General features: G+C 44.7%; 1 protein-coding gene across 8 annotated transcripts in view; it reads left to right on the forward strand.

The window, feature by feature from the left end:
* Positions 1–15,653, forward strand: part of rerea (arginine-glutamic acid dipeptide (RE) repeats a) — a 346,416-nt gene that overhangs the window by 112,168 nt on the left and 218,595 nt on the right. For all 8 annotated transcript variants that reach the window (XR_011671486.1, XM_071373178.1, XM_071373177.1 and 5 more), the window contains one exon: positions 10,506–11,020. Coding sequence is in view for 7 of the 8 variants with exons in the window: in XM_071373178.1 (XP_071229279.1) it covers positions 10,651–11,020 (370 nt within the window). In the remaining variant the exon portion in view is untranslated. The remainder of the gene's footprint in view (positions 1–10,505; positions 11,021–15,653) is intronic.

Genomic DNA, 15,653 nt, shown 5'->3' on the forward strand with positions numbered 1-15,653 from the left:
TTGAATTGACTAAATGTACAGAGCTGTTTATGAATACAGCCTCTTTCACAGTTTGATTTGACTAAATGTACAGGCCTCTTTCACAGTTTGAATTGACTAAATGTACAGGGCTCTCTTCTCTTTTTCACATCTACCGGTTTAAATTGACTTGATGGAAGCGATCATTAGACTGATAGAAAGATCTGAGAGGAAGATGTTTAAAAGAGAGGAACATCAGATATTATATTCTGAAAAGCGTCGCTCAGTCCTATATTAGACTAGGCATACATCCTAAATCTGGTACCCTATTCCCTACAGATCCCCAATTTACATTCAGCCGGGATACTTTTTTCCCTTCCTTCTTTCTCTTGAGCGAATGGTCAGGTGGCCGGAACATAATTCTAAGTCATTTGTACAATACAAATTCACCGCAAGTAACTTAAACAGATATAGTATTTGACCAAAACATAATCATTTAAAGTAGAGGTGTGAATGTTTAAACAAAATTGAGATCCTTAACGTTAAGAAAAATCACCAAACGTAAAACGACCCCCCCCCCCCCCACACACACAAAATGTAAATCCCAGTGCAGTTATCACAAAAAAATATTATTTTCCTTGTTATAGCCTAGCTAGACTATATGGCTATAAAGGCCTGGCTATTTTTTTCCTTGTTATTGCCCAACTAGACGATAGGCTATAAAGGCCTGGATATTATTTGTTAATATCGTTTTTTGTTTTTTTTTACAAAATTGCTCAGAAAACTTGGTGGGCCCAATAAAATCATCCCATGGGCCGAATTCGGACCGCGGGCCGCTTGTTGGGGAGCTCTACCCTACACAATTGGTTCATTCATCACCCCTTTCTCTCCTCTGTAACTATTCCCCAGGTCCTTGCTGTAAATAAGAATGTGTTCTCAGTCAACTTACCTGGTAAAATAAGAGTTTAATAAATAATCAATGGTAATAAAAGTGAATACGATGCCATTGGGAACACAGTCAGATTTCAGTATTGTTTTGTCTCTGTACAGAAGCTGATGTTCTCTCTATATCTGATTAACTAACACACAAAGGCTGTGATGCGTCTGTCAACAACACCCAACAACCAACAGTCTTTTTGTGTATAGGGGGCAATGGGGAGCTTCTGTTAATCCTGCCTTGATAAAATGTAGGAGTTGTTGTTGATGATGAAATCCCACGTGTTTCTGTGTAGATGTCTTGGTAATATTATCTTCTCTGGCGGGGTTTAAATTCTATGTTGTCATAATGTTTCTGTGTAATATTATCTTCTCTGGCGGGGTTTAAATTCTATGTTGTCATAATGTTTCTGTGTAGATGTCTTGGTTATATTATCTATTATCCCAATGGCGCCCTATTCTCTACTTAGTGCACTCTTTTTGACCAGGGCCCAATGGCGCCCTATTCTCTACTTAGTGCACTACTTTTGACCAGGGCTCATAGCGTTCTATATACGAGACAGGGTGCAATTTGACACAGGGACAGGAAGTCACTCCAACGGGGCGCCCAGCCTGCGACTTACATTGCCCTCAAAAGCACGCCCCTCACTAAGAGGGAATCGTGTGTAGAAGCGTTTTAAACACAACCTCGCCGGTTTTTCCTCAGGAGATGTTCATTTTGTAGGCTACTGTCTCTTAGAAACGTTTTCCTCCATCGCAGTAGCTAGCTAGACTGAAGTTATTAGACTGCTGTGTATTAAATGTGTATGTTATGTTTGAATGCCTCTTGCTATCGTTGCCACAGTACTGCCCGTTACCTTCAGAACTATCCCCAAATGGAGGCTAAAAATAGGACTTTGCTCTTGACTTGCTGAGGGGAAAGGTCGCGGCTCATCGGCCTGTGGAATAGGTGTGTGTGTGTGGGGTGTGTGTGTGTGTGTGTGGAGGGGGGTGTATGTGTGGTGTGTGTGTGTGTGTGTGGTGGGTGTGTGTGTGTGTGTGTGGGGTGCGTGTGTGTGTGTGGGGTGCGTGTGTGTGGGGTGCGTGTGTGTGGGGTGCGTGTGTGTGGGGTGCGTGTGTGTGGGGTGTGTATGTGGGGTGTGTGTGTGTGTGGGGTGCGTATGTGTGGGGTGCGTATGTGTGGGGTGCGTGTGTGTGGGGTGCGTGTGTGTGGGTTGTGTGTGTGTGTGGGGTGTGTATGTGTGGGGTGCGTGTGTGTGGGGTGCGTGTGTGTGGGGTGCGTGTGTGTGAGGTGCGTATGTGTGGGGTGCGTGTGTGCGTGTGTGCGTGTGTGTGTGTGTATGTGTGGGGTGTGTGTGGGGTGCGTATGGGGTGTGTATGTGTGTGTGGGGTGTGTGTGTGTGTGGGGTGTGTGTGTGTGTGGGGTGCGTGTGTGTGTGGGGTGGTGTGTGTGTGTGGGGTGCGTGTGTGTGTGTGGGGTGCGTGTGTGTGGGGTGCGTATGTGTGTGTGTGGGGTGTGTATGTGTGGGGTGTGTATGTGTGGTGTGTGTGTGTGTGGGTGTGTGGGTGTGGGTGTGGGGTGTGTGTGTGTGTGTGTGTGTGTGTGTGGTGTGTGTGTGTGTGGGTGTGTGGGTGTGGGTGTGTGTGTGTGTGTGTGTGTGTGTGTGTGCCTGCCTGTCTGTCCTACACGCTGCCTCCTGTGTTACTGCTGCTGATCTCAGGGTATCAGGTTAGGTTAGCTTTAATACATTACTATTAGTCTAACACAAACAGCTAATCCCAACATGATGCTTAATGCTCCACAAAGTACCTTCCGGGGGTCTGGGTTTTTCCACCCGTTCACATTAGACTATCACAGTATCAGCCTCGTTGGTAACAGGGCTGTACTCACAGTATCAGCCTCGTTGTTAACAGGGCTGTATTCACAGTATCAGCCTCGTTGTTAACAGGGCTGTACTCACAGTATCAGCCTCGTTGGTAACAGGGCTGTATTCACAGTATCAGCCTCGTTGTTTACAGGGCTGTATTCACAGTATCAGCCTCGTTGGTAACAGGGCTGTATTCACAGTATCAGCCTCGTTGTTTACAGGGCTGTATTCACAGTATCACCCTCGTTGGTAACAGGGCTGTATTCACAGTATCAGCCTCGTTGGTAACAGGGCTGTATTCACAGTATCAGCCTCGTTGGTAACAGGGCTGTATTCACAGTATCAGCCTCGTTGTTTACAGGGCTGTATTCACAGTATCACCCTCGTTGGTAACAGGGCTGTATTCACAGTATCAGCCTCGTTGGTAACAGGGCTGTATTCACAGTATCAGCCTCGTTGGTAACAGGGCTGTATTCACAGTATCAGCCTCGTTGTTTACAGGGCTGTATTCACAGTATCACCCTCGTTGGTAACAGGGCTGTATTCACAGTATCAGCCTCGTTGGTAACAGGGCTGTATTCACAGTATCAGCCTCGTTGTTTACAGGGCTGTATTCACAGTATCAGCCTCGTTGTTTACAGGGCTGTATTTGAACACCATTATGGTTTTTCTTACCCCCATAATGTTAACACAGGCTTCGTCATAGATGGCACCCTATTCCCTTTACAGTGCACTACTTTTGACATAGGGCTCTGGTTAAAAGTAGTGCACTAAATAGGGAATAGGGTGCCATTTTGAATGCATTCACTCTATTTATTCACGCTCTATACTAATCTGTATTACTCTATACTAATCTGTAGTGCTCTGCTAATCTGTATTACTCTATACTAATCTGTATTACTCTGCTAATCTGTATTACTCTGCTAATCTGTAGTGCTCTATACTAATCTGTATTACTCTATACTAATCTTTATTACTCTGCTAATCTCTAGTGCTCTATACTAATCTGTATTACTCTGCTAATCTGTAGTGCTCTGCTAATCTGTATTACTCTGCTAATCTGTAGTGCTCTGCTAATCTGTATTACTCTATACTAATCTGTATTACTCTGCTAATCTGTAGTGCTCTATACTAATCTGTATTACTCTATACTAATCTGTATTACTCTGCTAATCTGTAGTGCTCTATACTAATCTGTATTACTCTGCTAATCTGTATTACTCTGCTAATCTGTATTACTCTGCTAATCTGTAGTGCTCTATACTAATCTGTATTACTCTATACTAATCTGTATTACTCTGCTAATCTGTAGTGCTCTATACTAATCTGTATTACTCTATACTAATCTTTATTACTCTGCTAATCTCTAGTGCTCTATACTAATCTGTATTACTCTGCTAATCTGTATTGCTCTGCTAATCTGTAGTGCTCTGCTAATCTGTAGTGCTCTGCTAATCTGTAGTGCTCTGCTAATCTGTATTACTCTGCTAATCTGTAGTGCTCTGCTAATCTGTAGTGCTCTATGCTAATCTGTATTGCTCTATACTAATCTGTATTGCTCTATACTAATCTGTATTGCTCTATACTAATTTGTATCGCTCTATACTAATCTGTATCGCTCTGCTAATCTGTAGTGCTCTATACTAATCTGTATCGCTCTGCTAATCTGTATCGCTCTGCTAATCTGTATCGCTCTATACTAATCTGTATCGCTCTGCTAATCTGTATTGCTCTATACTAATCTGTATTGCTCTATGCTAATCTGTATTGCTCTATGCTAATCTGTATTGCTCTATGCTAATCTGTAGTGCTCTATGCTAATCTGTATCTCTCTGCTAATCTGTATCTCTCTGCTAATCTGTATCGCTCTGCTAATCTGTAGTGCTCTGCTGTATTGCTCTGTATTCTTGGGAGCATTTCATTCTGAAATCCTTCTGCAACTAAATCCCAGCCCCAAATCCTTGCCTGTCGCAATTTGCGACGTCATAATTTTTGGATTGAAAAATCATTCCAAGCTCTCTGTCAGAATTTGCTGCAATTCTGCTGCGTTGTCTTGTTCATGCTATTTGTTCAGTACTGCTGATACAGGCTCCATTCAAACATGTTGACAGGTTTAATAACAAGCTTTTAGAAAACATTTCACAACCGTGTAATAATCAACGACTAAATGTGATAAACCATTAGCGCAGCGTCGCTTCTCCGTCTAGTTAATCTAGTCCGTTTAACCTGACTGCCAATTATGGGATGTTTATCCTGGGCCAGGTTTGGATTGAAACCACGGCGACGACGGTAGCACTTCCGGTTAAGTGCGTTGAGCTAGTAACTGAATGTTTGCTGTTTCGAATTCATGCGCTGACCAGATGAAACCTGTCTGACCTTGAGCAAGGTCAGACAGGTCAACCCTAAATGTTCCTGTCAGTCTCTAGTGGAGCATCTGCTAAATGACTGGAATGTAAATATAAAAATTATGTGTCTCTGGCGGTAGCTAGGCGGTAGCTAGGCGGAAGCTAGGCAGTAGCTAGGCGGAAGCTAGGCAGTAGCTAGGCAGTACCTAGGCAGTACCTAGGCAGTACCTAGGCAGTAGCTAGGCAGTAGCTGGGCGGTAGCTGGGCGGAAGCTAGGTTTCCATCCAATCGGCAACAGATTTTCATGTGAATATTCTAAAATCTGCATTAAGAAAAGATGAGCATTTTCCCCACCAGTGATGTGTTTACACCAAACGGACTTGTTGCAGATAAAACGCAGTGTGTTTCGATGACGTAGTGCACACAAAATGTACCTTTTTCCCCGCTTAAGTTTTCATGTACTGAATAAATATAGAATGGTCAATGTGTTTCCATGTCATTTGGATCTTGGCATTTGAGCTCTAACTAACAGCTGGCAGATACAGTACGGGTCGGCTGCATGATGACATTATTATGGATCAGAGAGAGAATATTTGTCGATCGGCAGTCAAGTCTCAATCATGTCACCAGGAAAAAGACGCTCGATATTAATTAGAAAGGAGCTCATCTATGCACTTTGATCATCCTGTGACGTTCATCATAAGATATTTCATCTGTAGCCTAGTAAACTGTAGTGGGAGAACCACACAACGTGTCATCGTCGTGTGACTCAATATTTGCTCATAAAGGCATTTCCACCGCCATTTCTCGCATAATTAATTTTATCGACACATATGTTCCCACCAAAGTATCTGTCGGCGTTCATAAAATTGTACCGAAACTAAACATGATTTATTTATTTTTATACGGTCCGTATGACTTTACTCTCATTAAGGACTGTGGATGGAAACTTGGTTATTGCCTGTGTGACGGAACAGAGTGAATACAACATCATGAAGACTTGAAAGCCTGGAGGGGGAGGGTGTGAGTGAGTCTGCATGACTGTGTGTATCAGTTTTTTGGTGATAGAAGCCTTTTCTGTGACCCCTGGTGGGGGGGGGGGTGCTAACTGCTTAAAGAGCCACAACATGGTGGTTACCAGGGATGTCACACAAACGGCACCCTATTTCATAGTGCACTACTTTAGACCAGACGGCTCTGGTCTAGACCAGACGGCTCTGGTCTAAAGTAGTGCACCGTGTAGGGAATAGGGTGCCGTTTGTGACACAAACCAGTTCACAGAATTTACTTGAAACAAGTTGTATTGTATTTGATTGAAGCCCTGATCTGCTGTCTTGCTGCCTGTGTGCCTGGCTGTCTGTGCGGCTGGCTGGCTGGCTGTGGGGCTGCCTGGGAGGTTGCTAGGTTAGCCTGTTGACTCCATCTCAGTAATGTAAATGGTGAAGTAGGGAGCTAGACCCTGAAGATGCTTCTCTCATCCCTCTTTCTCTGTCCTTTCCCTGCCTTTTTCTATTTCCCTCCTCTTTCTCTGTCCTTTCCCCTGCTTTCTTCTATTTCCCTCCTCTTTCTCTGTCCTTTCCCCTGCTTTCTTCTATTTCCCTCCTCTTTCTCTGTCCTTTCCCCTGCCTTTTTCTATTTCCCTCCTCTTTCTCTGTCCTTTCCCCTGCTTTCTTCTATTTCCCTCCTCTTTCTCTGTCCTTTCCCTGCCTTTTTCTATTTCCCTCCTCTTTCGCTGTCCTTTCCCCTGCTTTCTTCTATTTCCCTCCTCTTTCTCTGTCCTTTCCCCTGCTTTCTTCTATTCCCCTCCTCTTTCTCTGTCCTTTCCCCTGCCTTCTTCTATTTCCCTCCTCTTTCTCTGTCCTTCCCCCTGCCTTCTTCTATTTCCCTCCTCTTTCTCTGTCCTTTCCCCTGCTTTCTTCTATTTCCCTCCTCTTTCTCTGTCCTTTCCCCTGCCTTCTTCTATTTCCCTCCTCTTTCTCTGTCCTTCCCCCTGCCTTCTTCTATTTCCCTCCTCTTTCTCTGTCCTTCCCCCTGCCTTCTTCTATTTCCCTCTTTCTCTGTCCTTTCCCCTGCTTTCTTCTATTTCCCTCCTCTTTCTCTGTCCTTTCCCCTGCTTTCTTCTATTTCCCTCCTCTTTCTCTGTCCTTTCCCCTGCCTTCTTCTATTTCCCTCCTCTTTCTCTGTCCTTTCCCCTGCCTTCTTCTATTTCCCTCCTCGTTCACCCTCCTTTTCCGAGGAGAGGGTCCTGGGGATTTTATCTGGAACTGCTTCAGCCTCACCTGCCCCTTCACAGCCTCACCTGCCCCTTCACGGCCTCACCTGCCCCTTCACATCCTCACCTGCCCCTTCACATCCTCACCTGCCCCTTCACAGCCTCACCTGCCCCTTCATGGCCTCACCTGCCCCTTCACAGCCTCACCTGCCCCTTCACGGCCTCACCTGCCCCTTCACGGCCTCACCTGCCCCTTCACGGCCTCACCTGCCCCTTCACGGCCTCACCTGCCCCTTCACGGCCTCACCTGCCCCTTCACGGCCTCACCTGCCCCTTCACATCCACAGGCTGATATCGGCTGATAATATCGGTCAACCGATAAATCTGTCGGGCTCTAATAAATATAGACTTAAATGCTAGTCATGTTTGACAAATTTAATAAAGATTAACATCTAAACTTCTAAAGACTTCTGTTGACATACTCGAGTCGTTGTTCGTTCTGATTAAATGGTAACAAGACCGGAGATTGAAGTACCGTGCCTCTTGCACATCACACGTCACGCACCTTGAATCTGAGGGGAGGCGGTCAGCACTCTCAAACAATTTGACCATATACTTAATTGTTTAAAAGCAGCCTAGCCCAAATACGAACATAAAAACTGAAGGAATAATTTTATAAACACTTAATATCAATGTTATTTATTTTTATTTAACCTTTTAATTAACTAGGCAAGTACATGCTAGTTGGTGATAATCCTAGTCGTCATAGTAACCCGTGCTAGTTGGTGATAATCCCAGTCATTATATAAATGCTACATTATTACAGTTCATTATTATTGAACATGCTACATTACAGTTCATTATTATAGAACATGCTACATTATTACAGTTCATTATTATAGAACATGCTACATTATTACAGTTCATTATTATAGAGCATGCTACATTATTACTGTTCATTATTATAGAACATGCTACATTAATACTGTTCATTATTATAGAACATGCTACATTATTACAGTTCATTATTATAGAACATGCTACATTATTACAGTTCATTATTATAGAACATGCTACATTATTACTGTTCATTATTATAGAACATGCTACATTATTACTGTTCATTATTATAGAACGTGCTACATTATTACTGTTCATTATTATAGAACATGCTACATTATTACAGTTAATGTTTCTTTTCACTCTTTGGTTTAATTTTGTTTGTCATTTTCTGAGATCATTTATCTCATTTGAGACAATTAATGGAGAATAGGGCTCTTGTTTCACTGTGTAACCTTAAGTTATATTTGCTAATGTTTAAATCATTATTGTTGTCAGGTGAAGGGTGTTATGTCACTGATCTGATTAGCGTGGCCTACATCAGGGGTTTCAAACTAATTTTGCCCCGGGGGCAGCTTTTGGTTTTCAACAAGGTCTGGAGGGCCGCAGTGAAAATGTCCTCGCTGTCAAAATCCGGGCCGGATTGGACTCCCTCGCGTGTATGTTTGATTCCCCTGGCCAACATAACATGGTGTTTCTGTGGTTAGAGTCTATAGCAGCTATCCTGTGGTGGGTTTCCCAGAGCAGAGCTGGGATTAGGTGTAGAGCTGCAGTATCAAAGCTCAGGTCACTCACACCTTCAGGACAGACTTGTCTATATGGACACCCACAAGGGTGAGAGATGGATTTTGGCAGACCGGTGTGTGGGTGTGTGTGTCTGTATATACAGTGATACAGTTTGTTTGGCCTGTGTGTCTCCACAGCTCAGCGGTCGTCGTGATAACTCATCATTAGGTCATTAATAGAAGCCGTGGCGACGGCTGGGTGTAATCGGCTCCCTCCCTCCCTCCCTCCCTCCCTCCCTCCCTCCCTCCCTCCCTCCCTCCCTCCCTCCCTCCCTCCCTCCCTCCCTCCCTCCCTCCCTCCCTCCCTCCCTCCCTCCCTCCCTCTCTCTCTCTCTCTCTCTCTCTCTCTCTCTCTCTCTCTCTCTCTCTCTCTCTCTCTCTCTCTCTCTCACTACTGCCTCTCTCTCTCTCTCTCTCTCTCTCTCTCTCTCTCTCTCTCTCTCTCTCTCTCTCTCTCTCTCTCCCTCCCTCCCTCCCTCCCTCCCTCCCTCCCTCCCTCCCTCCCTCCCTCCCTCCCTCCCTCCCTCCCTCCCTCCCTCTCTCTCTCTCTCTGGCCATGGTATCTACCATTGCTTCACTGATTGCCAGGTCTGTTCCCTCAGGGGGCTGTTATAGATATTTCTAGTTAGTTTTTAGTGGGGAAAAAGCAAATTATTGGCCAATGAGAACTACCTCTTTAGTCATACTGTATAGGGCAGTGTGTGTGTGTGGATACATAGCTAACCAAGTAGACTGCAGACAGGGCTGAAGCCAAACTGAGCCAGTCTCCACACCAGAACTGAGTTCAAATGGTATTTGAAATCATTTATAAATATTTTATTTATGCGTGATTGAGCTAGCCTGTTGTAATGGAAAAAAATGGAACAGTACAAAATGTATAAACCCCGACCCACCTGGCACTCCAGGCAGTGTAAAGCAAATGCTCAAAGTATTTAAAAGATTTCAAATAGTAATTGAACCCCAGGTCTGCTCAGCAGTCCAGCAATCAGTCAATCTAATGTATTTATGAAGCCCTTTTTACGTCAGCCGATGTCACAAAGTGCTGTACAGAAACCCAGCCAAAAAACGTCAAACAACAAGCAATGCAGATGTAGAAGCACGGTGGCTAGGAAAAACTCCCTAGAAAGGCAGGAACCTTGGAAGAAACCAGGCTCTGAGGGGTGGCCAGTCTTCTGACTGTGCCGGGTTGAGATGGGCAGAGGCCTCAACACTGTGGGCCCTCGTCAAAAGTATTGCACTATATAGATTATATGGTGCCATTTGGGACAGAATTAAGTGCCTTGTGGCGTAGTCGGCTGGTGGACATTTTTCCCTCTCAAATTACCTTTCACTCACTAAGTGTGGTTTACAGTACATTATATTTATATCCCCAGAGATATTGAACTGTTAAAAGTATTTTTTTGATACCTAAATTATATAGGTGTTGAGGTACTTTATATATTGAGGTATTATTGGGGAATGGCCACTCACTATTTTGCAGCTCCTGACCAGAAACGTAAACTTGTGGTTTTGAATTATTATCCTGTCATTAATGTCTCTTTCTTCTGTCTTTTATCCACAGCTTTTTCTGAAACACTGGGGTTGTTGGTGTGGCTGAATTTTCCCTGGATTTGATTGGTCAATTCAGAAGACTGAAGCCCAGGCTGACAGTCTACCTTTCACGGAGGCCCAGCCGTGAGAGGACTGAGGAAGGCACGTGGCGAATCATGACCGCGGACAAAGACAAGCCAGACAGGGAGAAGGACAGGGACAGAGACCGAGACAGGGAGCGGGACAGAGAGAGGGACAGAGACCGGGACAAGAGGGACAAAGCGTCCAGGGAGAGCGAGAGCTCACGACCACGGCGTAGCTGCACGCTGGAGGGCGGCGCTAAGAACTACGCCGAGAGCGAGGACGAGGATAACGAGAACAGGGGAGGGGCCGGGCCAGTAGGCGGGGTCAACATGGTAATGGGGGAGGAGTCGGGGAAGAAGGGAAAGAAGAAGATGATCAAGAAGAAGTCGAGGTATGAACGGATGGAGAACGGAGAGATCACTTCCTTCATTACTGAAGATGACATTGTTTACAGACCTGGCGGTAAGTTCAATTCATTAACTTATTAAGGCTCTTCATCTCTTTGGCAACACATATCATAATATAGTGTTTGCTTTTCTCCGATGTGATTCTCCCGAAAGACACCTCAGTCCAAGAGATACAGCCTAGGCCTGTAGAGAAATATATATATATTTTTTGGTTTGTCAACAGCTAATTCAAAGTTGATTGCTTTAACTAGCTTAATTCCTTGGCATATTTTATTTGATAACTAAGTCAAATTAATGAAATCTGGTCACATTTCACCAAAAAGAAAAGAAGCAGAGTTTAGTCTGATGTTATAGTGTGGGGTTTAGTCTGACGATATAGTGTGGGGTTTAGTCTGACGGGGTTTAGTCAGATTTTATAGTATGGGGTTTAGTCTGACGGGTTTTAGTCTGACGATATAGTATGGGGTTTAGTCTGACGTTATAGTATGGGGTTTAGTCTGACGATATAGTGTGGGGTTTAGTCCCACGTTATAGTATGGGGTTTAGTCTGACGTTATAGTGTGGGGTTTAGTCTGACGTTATAGTATGGTGTTTAGTCCCACGTTATAGTATGGTGTTTAGTCTGACGATATAGTATGGGGTTTAGTCTGACGATATAGTATGGGGTTTAGTCTGACGATATAGTATGGGGTTTAGTCTGACGTTATAGTATGGGGTTTAGTCTGACGTTATAGTATGGGGTTTAGTCTGACGTTATAGTATGGGGTTTAGTCTGACGTTATAGTATGGGGTTTAGTCTGACGTTATGGTATAGGCCTGGGTCTAGTCCTCTCCAGGGTTTGGGTCTAGCCCTCTCCAGGGTTTGGGTCTAGCCCTCTCCAGGGGTTTGGGTCTAGCCCTCTCCAGGGGTTTGGGTCTAGCCCTCTCCAGGGGTTTGGGTCTAGCCCTCTCCAGGGGTTTGGGTCTAGCCCTCCCCAGGGGTTTGGGTCTAGCCCTCTACAGGGGTTTGGGTCTAGCCCTCTCCAGGGGTTTGGGTCTAGCCCTCTCCAGGGTTTTGGTTTGGCTGGGGTGTTGGTGTTGTCACAAATCAATGTTTAGTTTGCTTTGTGAAATCCTGCTTTAGTTGTTCAGTCTAAACTTCACAGTTGAATAAACAGTTTACAGCACTCTATTTTGGTCCTATTAGCTTGTAGGCCTATTTGGTTTTTGGTCTTAAAAAATAATCCGGTTTTCACTGGAACCAGAATACCGCTCTAGACTAAAGCAATAGGCCAAAAGGATTTACCGGTAGGCTCAGTTTGTGAAGTATCTGGGCTCAATTGTCTTTCATGTTAAGTAATTAAACGAAAATGAATTATGCATAAGTTAATTAATACCATAATGTGATAACGATATAGGCCTGGTTATGATATGAACCGTTTTCACATCGAAGTAGGCCTATTCTGTCCTATTGGAAGAACCGTTTCATATCGAAGTAGGCCTATTCTGTCCTATTGGAAGAACCGTTTCACATCGAAGTAGGCCTATTCTGTACGATTGGAAGAACCATTTCACATCGAAGTAGGCCTATTCTGTCTTCTGAAATACTGTAGCTATGTGCAGCCGAAACGCGTCGGTTTTTAAACAACTTTGTTTCTATTGAACATGCCATACTAATAAAGGCATTTTAATTAATTATATGAAGAGTGCCTTGGTCCTCCTTTCTTTTTGATGACCTATTCTGTCCTATTGGAAGAACCGTTTCACATCGAAGTAGGTGGTTCTGAGGTATACTTTCTTTATCCAGGCTGTATCACATCCGGCCGTGATTGGGAGTCCCATTGGGCGGTGCACAGTTGGCCCAGCGTCGTGCGGGTTTGGCCGGGGTCATTGTAAATAAGAATCTCCCTGACGAAGGCCATGCAGCCGAAACGCGTCGGATTTTAAAAATACTTTGTTTCTATTGAACATGCCATACAAATAAAGGCATTTTGATTAGTTATATGAAGAGTGCCTTGGTCCTCCTTTCTTTTTGATGACCAATTTACCCCTTTTTACCAAAGAGCACCTTCTATCTACCAAAATGTACTATTGTGGACTTAGTAACGCTTCCCTTCCTCCTCTTTCTAAGAATTTGTTCTTAACTGACTTGCCTAGTTAAAAAAAATATATATATTACTTAGTGTAGAGAGTGAGGTATAATATCTGTATTAGTGTAGAGAATGAGTGGTTCTGAGGTATATTATCTGTATTAGTGTAGAGAATGAGTGGTTCTGAGGTATATTATCTGTATTAGTGTAGAGAATGAGTGGTTCTGAGGTATATTATCTGTATTAGTGTAGAGAATGAGTGGTTCTGAGGTATATTATCTGTATTAGTGTAGAGAATGAGTGGTTCTGAGGTATAATATCTGTATTAGTGTAGAGAATGAGTGGTTCTGAGGTATAATATCTGTATTAGTGTAGAGAATGAGTGGTTCTGAGGTATATTATCTGTATTAGTGTAGAGAATGAGTGGTTCTGAGGTATATTATCTGTATTAGTGTAGAGAATGAGTGGTTCTGAGGTATATTATCTGTATTAGTGTAGAGAATGAGTGGTTCTGAGGTATATTATCTATATTACTGTAGAGAGTGAGTGGTTCTGAGGTATATTATCTATATTACTGTAGAGAGTGAGTGGTTCTGAGGTATAATATCTGTATTAGTGTAGAGAATGAGTGGTTCTGAGGTATAATATCTGTATTAGTGTAGAGAGTGTGTGGTTCCTATCTATTACTTAGTGTAGAGGGAGAATAAAAGGAGAGACAGGCAGGGTTCATCCCAAATGGTACCCTATTCCCTATATAGTGTACTACTACAGAACCATATGGGCCTTGGTCAAAAGTAATGTTTAGGGAATAGGGTGAAATTTGATACACGGCCATAACCTTTTCCCCGACTGTAAACACGGCCTCTTCTTCACCCGCTGTTTTTATAAATTGCTTGAAAAGCAGACGGAGGGGAGGGGGGAGTGTGTCATCACCCTGCTCTGTTTGTACTGAAGGGAGGGAGGAGAAAAAGGTCAAGTAGCTGTGGTTCGCTACAATGTTTAGTTATTTAATATGTACACAGAACATTTCTACAGTCAAGATGTTCTTTAGTACTATCCCCTCCCCTATCACTGTATGTTCTAGCGCGCTGTTCCAAATCTCTGTATTACAACAATATTTTTTGTTTTTATAAGCATTTATTTCTGTTTTCATATTGTCTTTTTGGTCTCTTCTGCTGTGACTGTGTGAAGGACACCAAGCCCCCTCCCTCTGACACCAAGCCCCTCCCTCTGACACCAAGCCCCCTCCCTCTGACACCAAGCCCCCTCCCTCTGACACCAAGCCCCCTCCCTCTGATACCAAGCCCCTCCCTCTGACACCAAGCCCCTCCCTCTGATACCAAGCCCCTCCCTCTGACACCAAGCCCCCTCCCTCTGATACCAAGCCCCTCCCTCTGACACCAAGCCCCTCCCTCTGACACCAAGCCCCCTCCCTCTGATACCAAGCCCCTCCCTCTGATACCAAGCCCCCTCCCTCTGATACCAAGCCCCCTCCCTCTGACACCAAGCCCCCTCCCTCTGATACCAAGCCCCCTCCCTCTGATACCAAGCCCCCTCCCTCTGACACCAAGCCCCCTCCCTCTGATACCAAGCCCCCTCCCTCTGATACCAAGCCCCTCCCTCTGACACCAAGCCCCCTCCCTCTGACACCAAGCCCCTCCCTCTGACACCAAGCCCCTCCCTCTGACACCAAGCCCCTCCCTCTGACACCAAGCCCCCTCCCTCTGACACCAAGCCCCTCCCTCTGACACCAAGCCCCCTCCCTCTGACACCAAGCCCCTCCCTCTGACACCAAGCCCCTCCCTCTGACACCAAGCCCCCTCCCTCTGACACCAAGCCCCTCCCTCTGACACCAAGCCCCCTCCCTCTGACACCAAGCCCCTCCCTCTGACACCAAGCCCCTCCCTCTGACACCAAGCCCCTCCCTCTGACACCAAGCCCCTCTCTCTGACACCAAGCCCCTCTCTCTGACACCAAGCCCCCTGACACCAAGCCCCCTCCCCCTGACACCAAGCCCCCTCACACCAAGCCCCTCCCTCTGACACCAAGCCCCGCCCCTGTACACCAAGCCCCTCCCTCATTGAGACATTTTACTGTAATAAAAAACTTTTCTAACGATTTCCTGTTTATGTCTCAACTCCTCACATTGAGCGCAGAGCCAGACGCTACTAAAATGGAAGTATCAATTAACATTTATTCTGAAAAATGCTGTGTTTGTCGTGGGGCGGTATAGTGGTACCACGTACCGTTAGCAACATTTTAGCCAAAGACTCCTTTAGTTCACTACATGACCTCTGTCAGTATCAGTGAGCTCCTTTAGTTCACTACATTACCTCTGTCAGTATCAGTGAGCTCCTTTAGTTCACTACATGACCTCTGTCAGTATCAGTAAGCTCCTTCAGTTCACTACATTATCCCTGTCAGTATCCGCGAGGTACTTTAGTTCACTACATTATCCCTCTGTCAGTATCTGCGATGGTCCTTTAGCTAACTACATTATTATCCCTCTGTCAGTATCTGAGGTCCTTTAGTTCAGAGCATTTTCTCTTTGTCAGTCAGTATCAGTGATGTCCTTTAGTTCACTACATTATCTCTGTCAGTATCAGTGAGGTCCTTTAG

The sequence above is a fragment of the Salvelinus alpinus genome, chromosome 28 (assembly GCF_045679555.1).
Source record: "Salvelinus alpinus chromosome 28, SLU_Salpinus.1, whole genome shotgun sequence".
Lineage (NCBI taxonomy): Eukaryota > Metazoa > Chordata > Actinopteri > Salmoniformes > Salmonidae > Salvelinus > Salvelinus alpinus.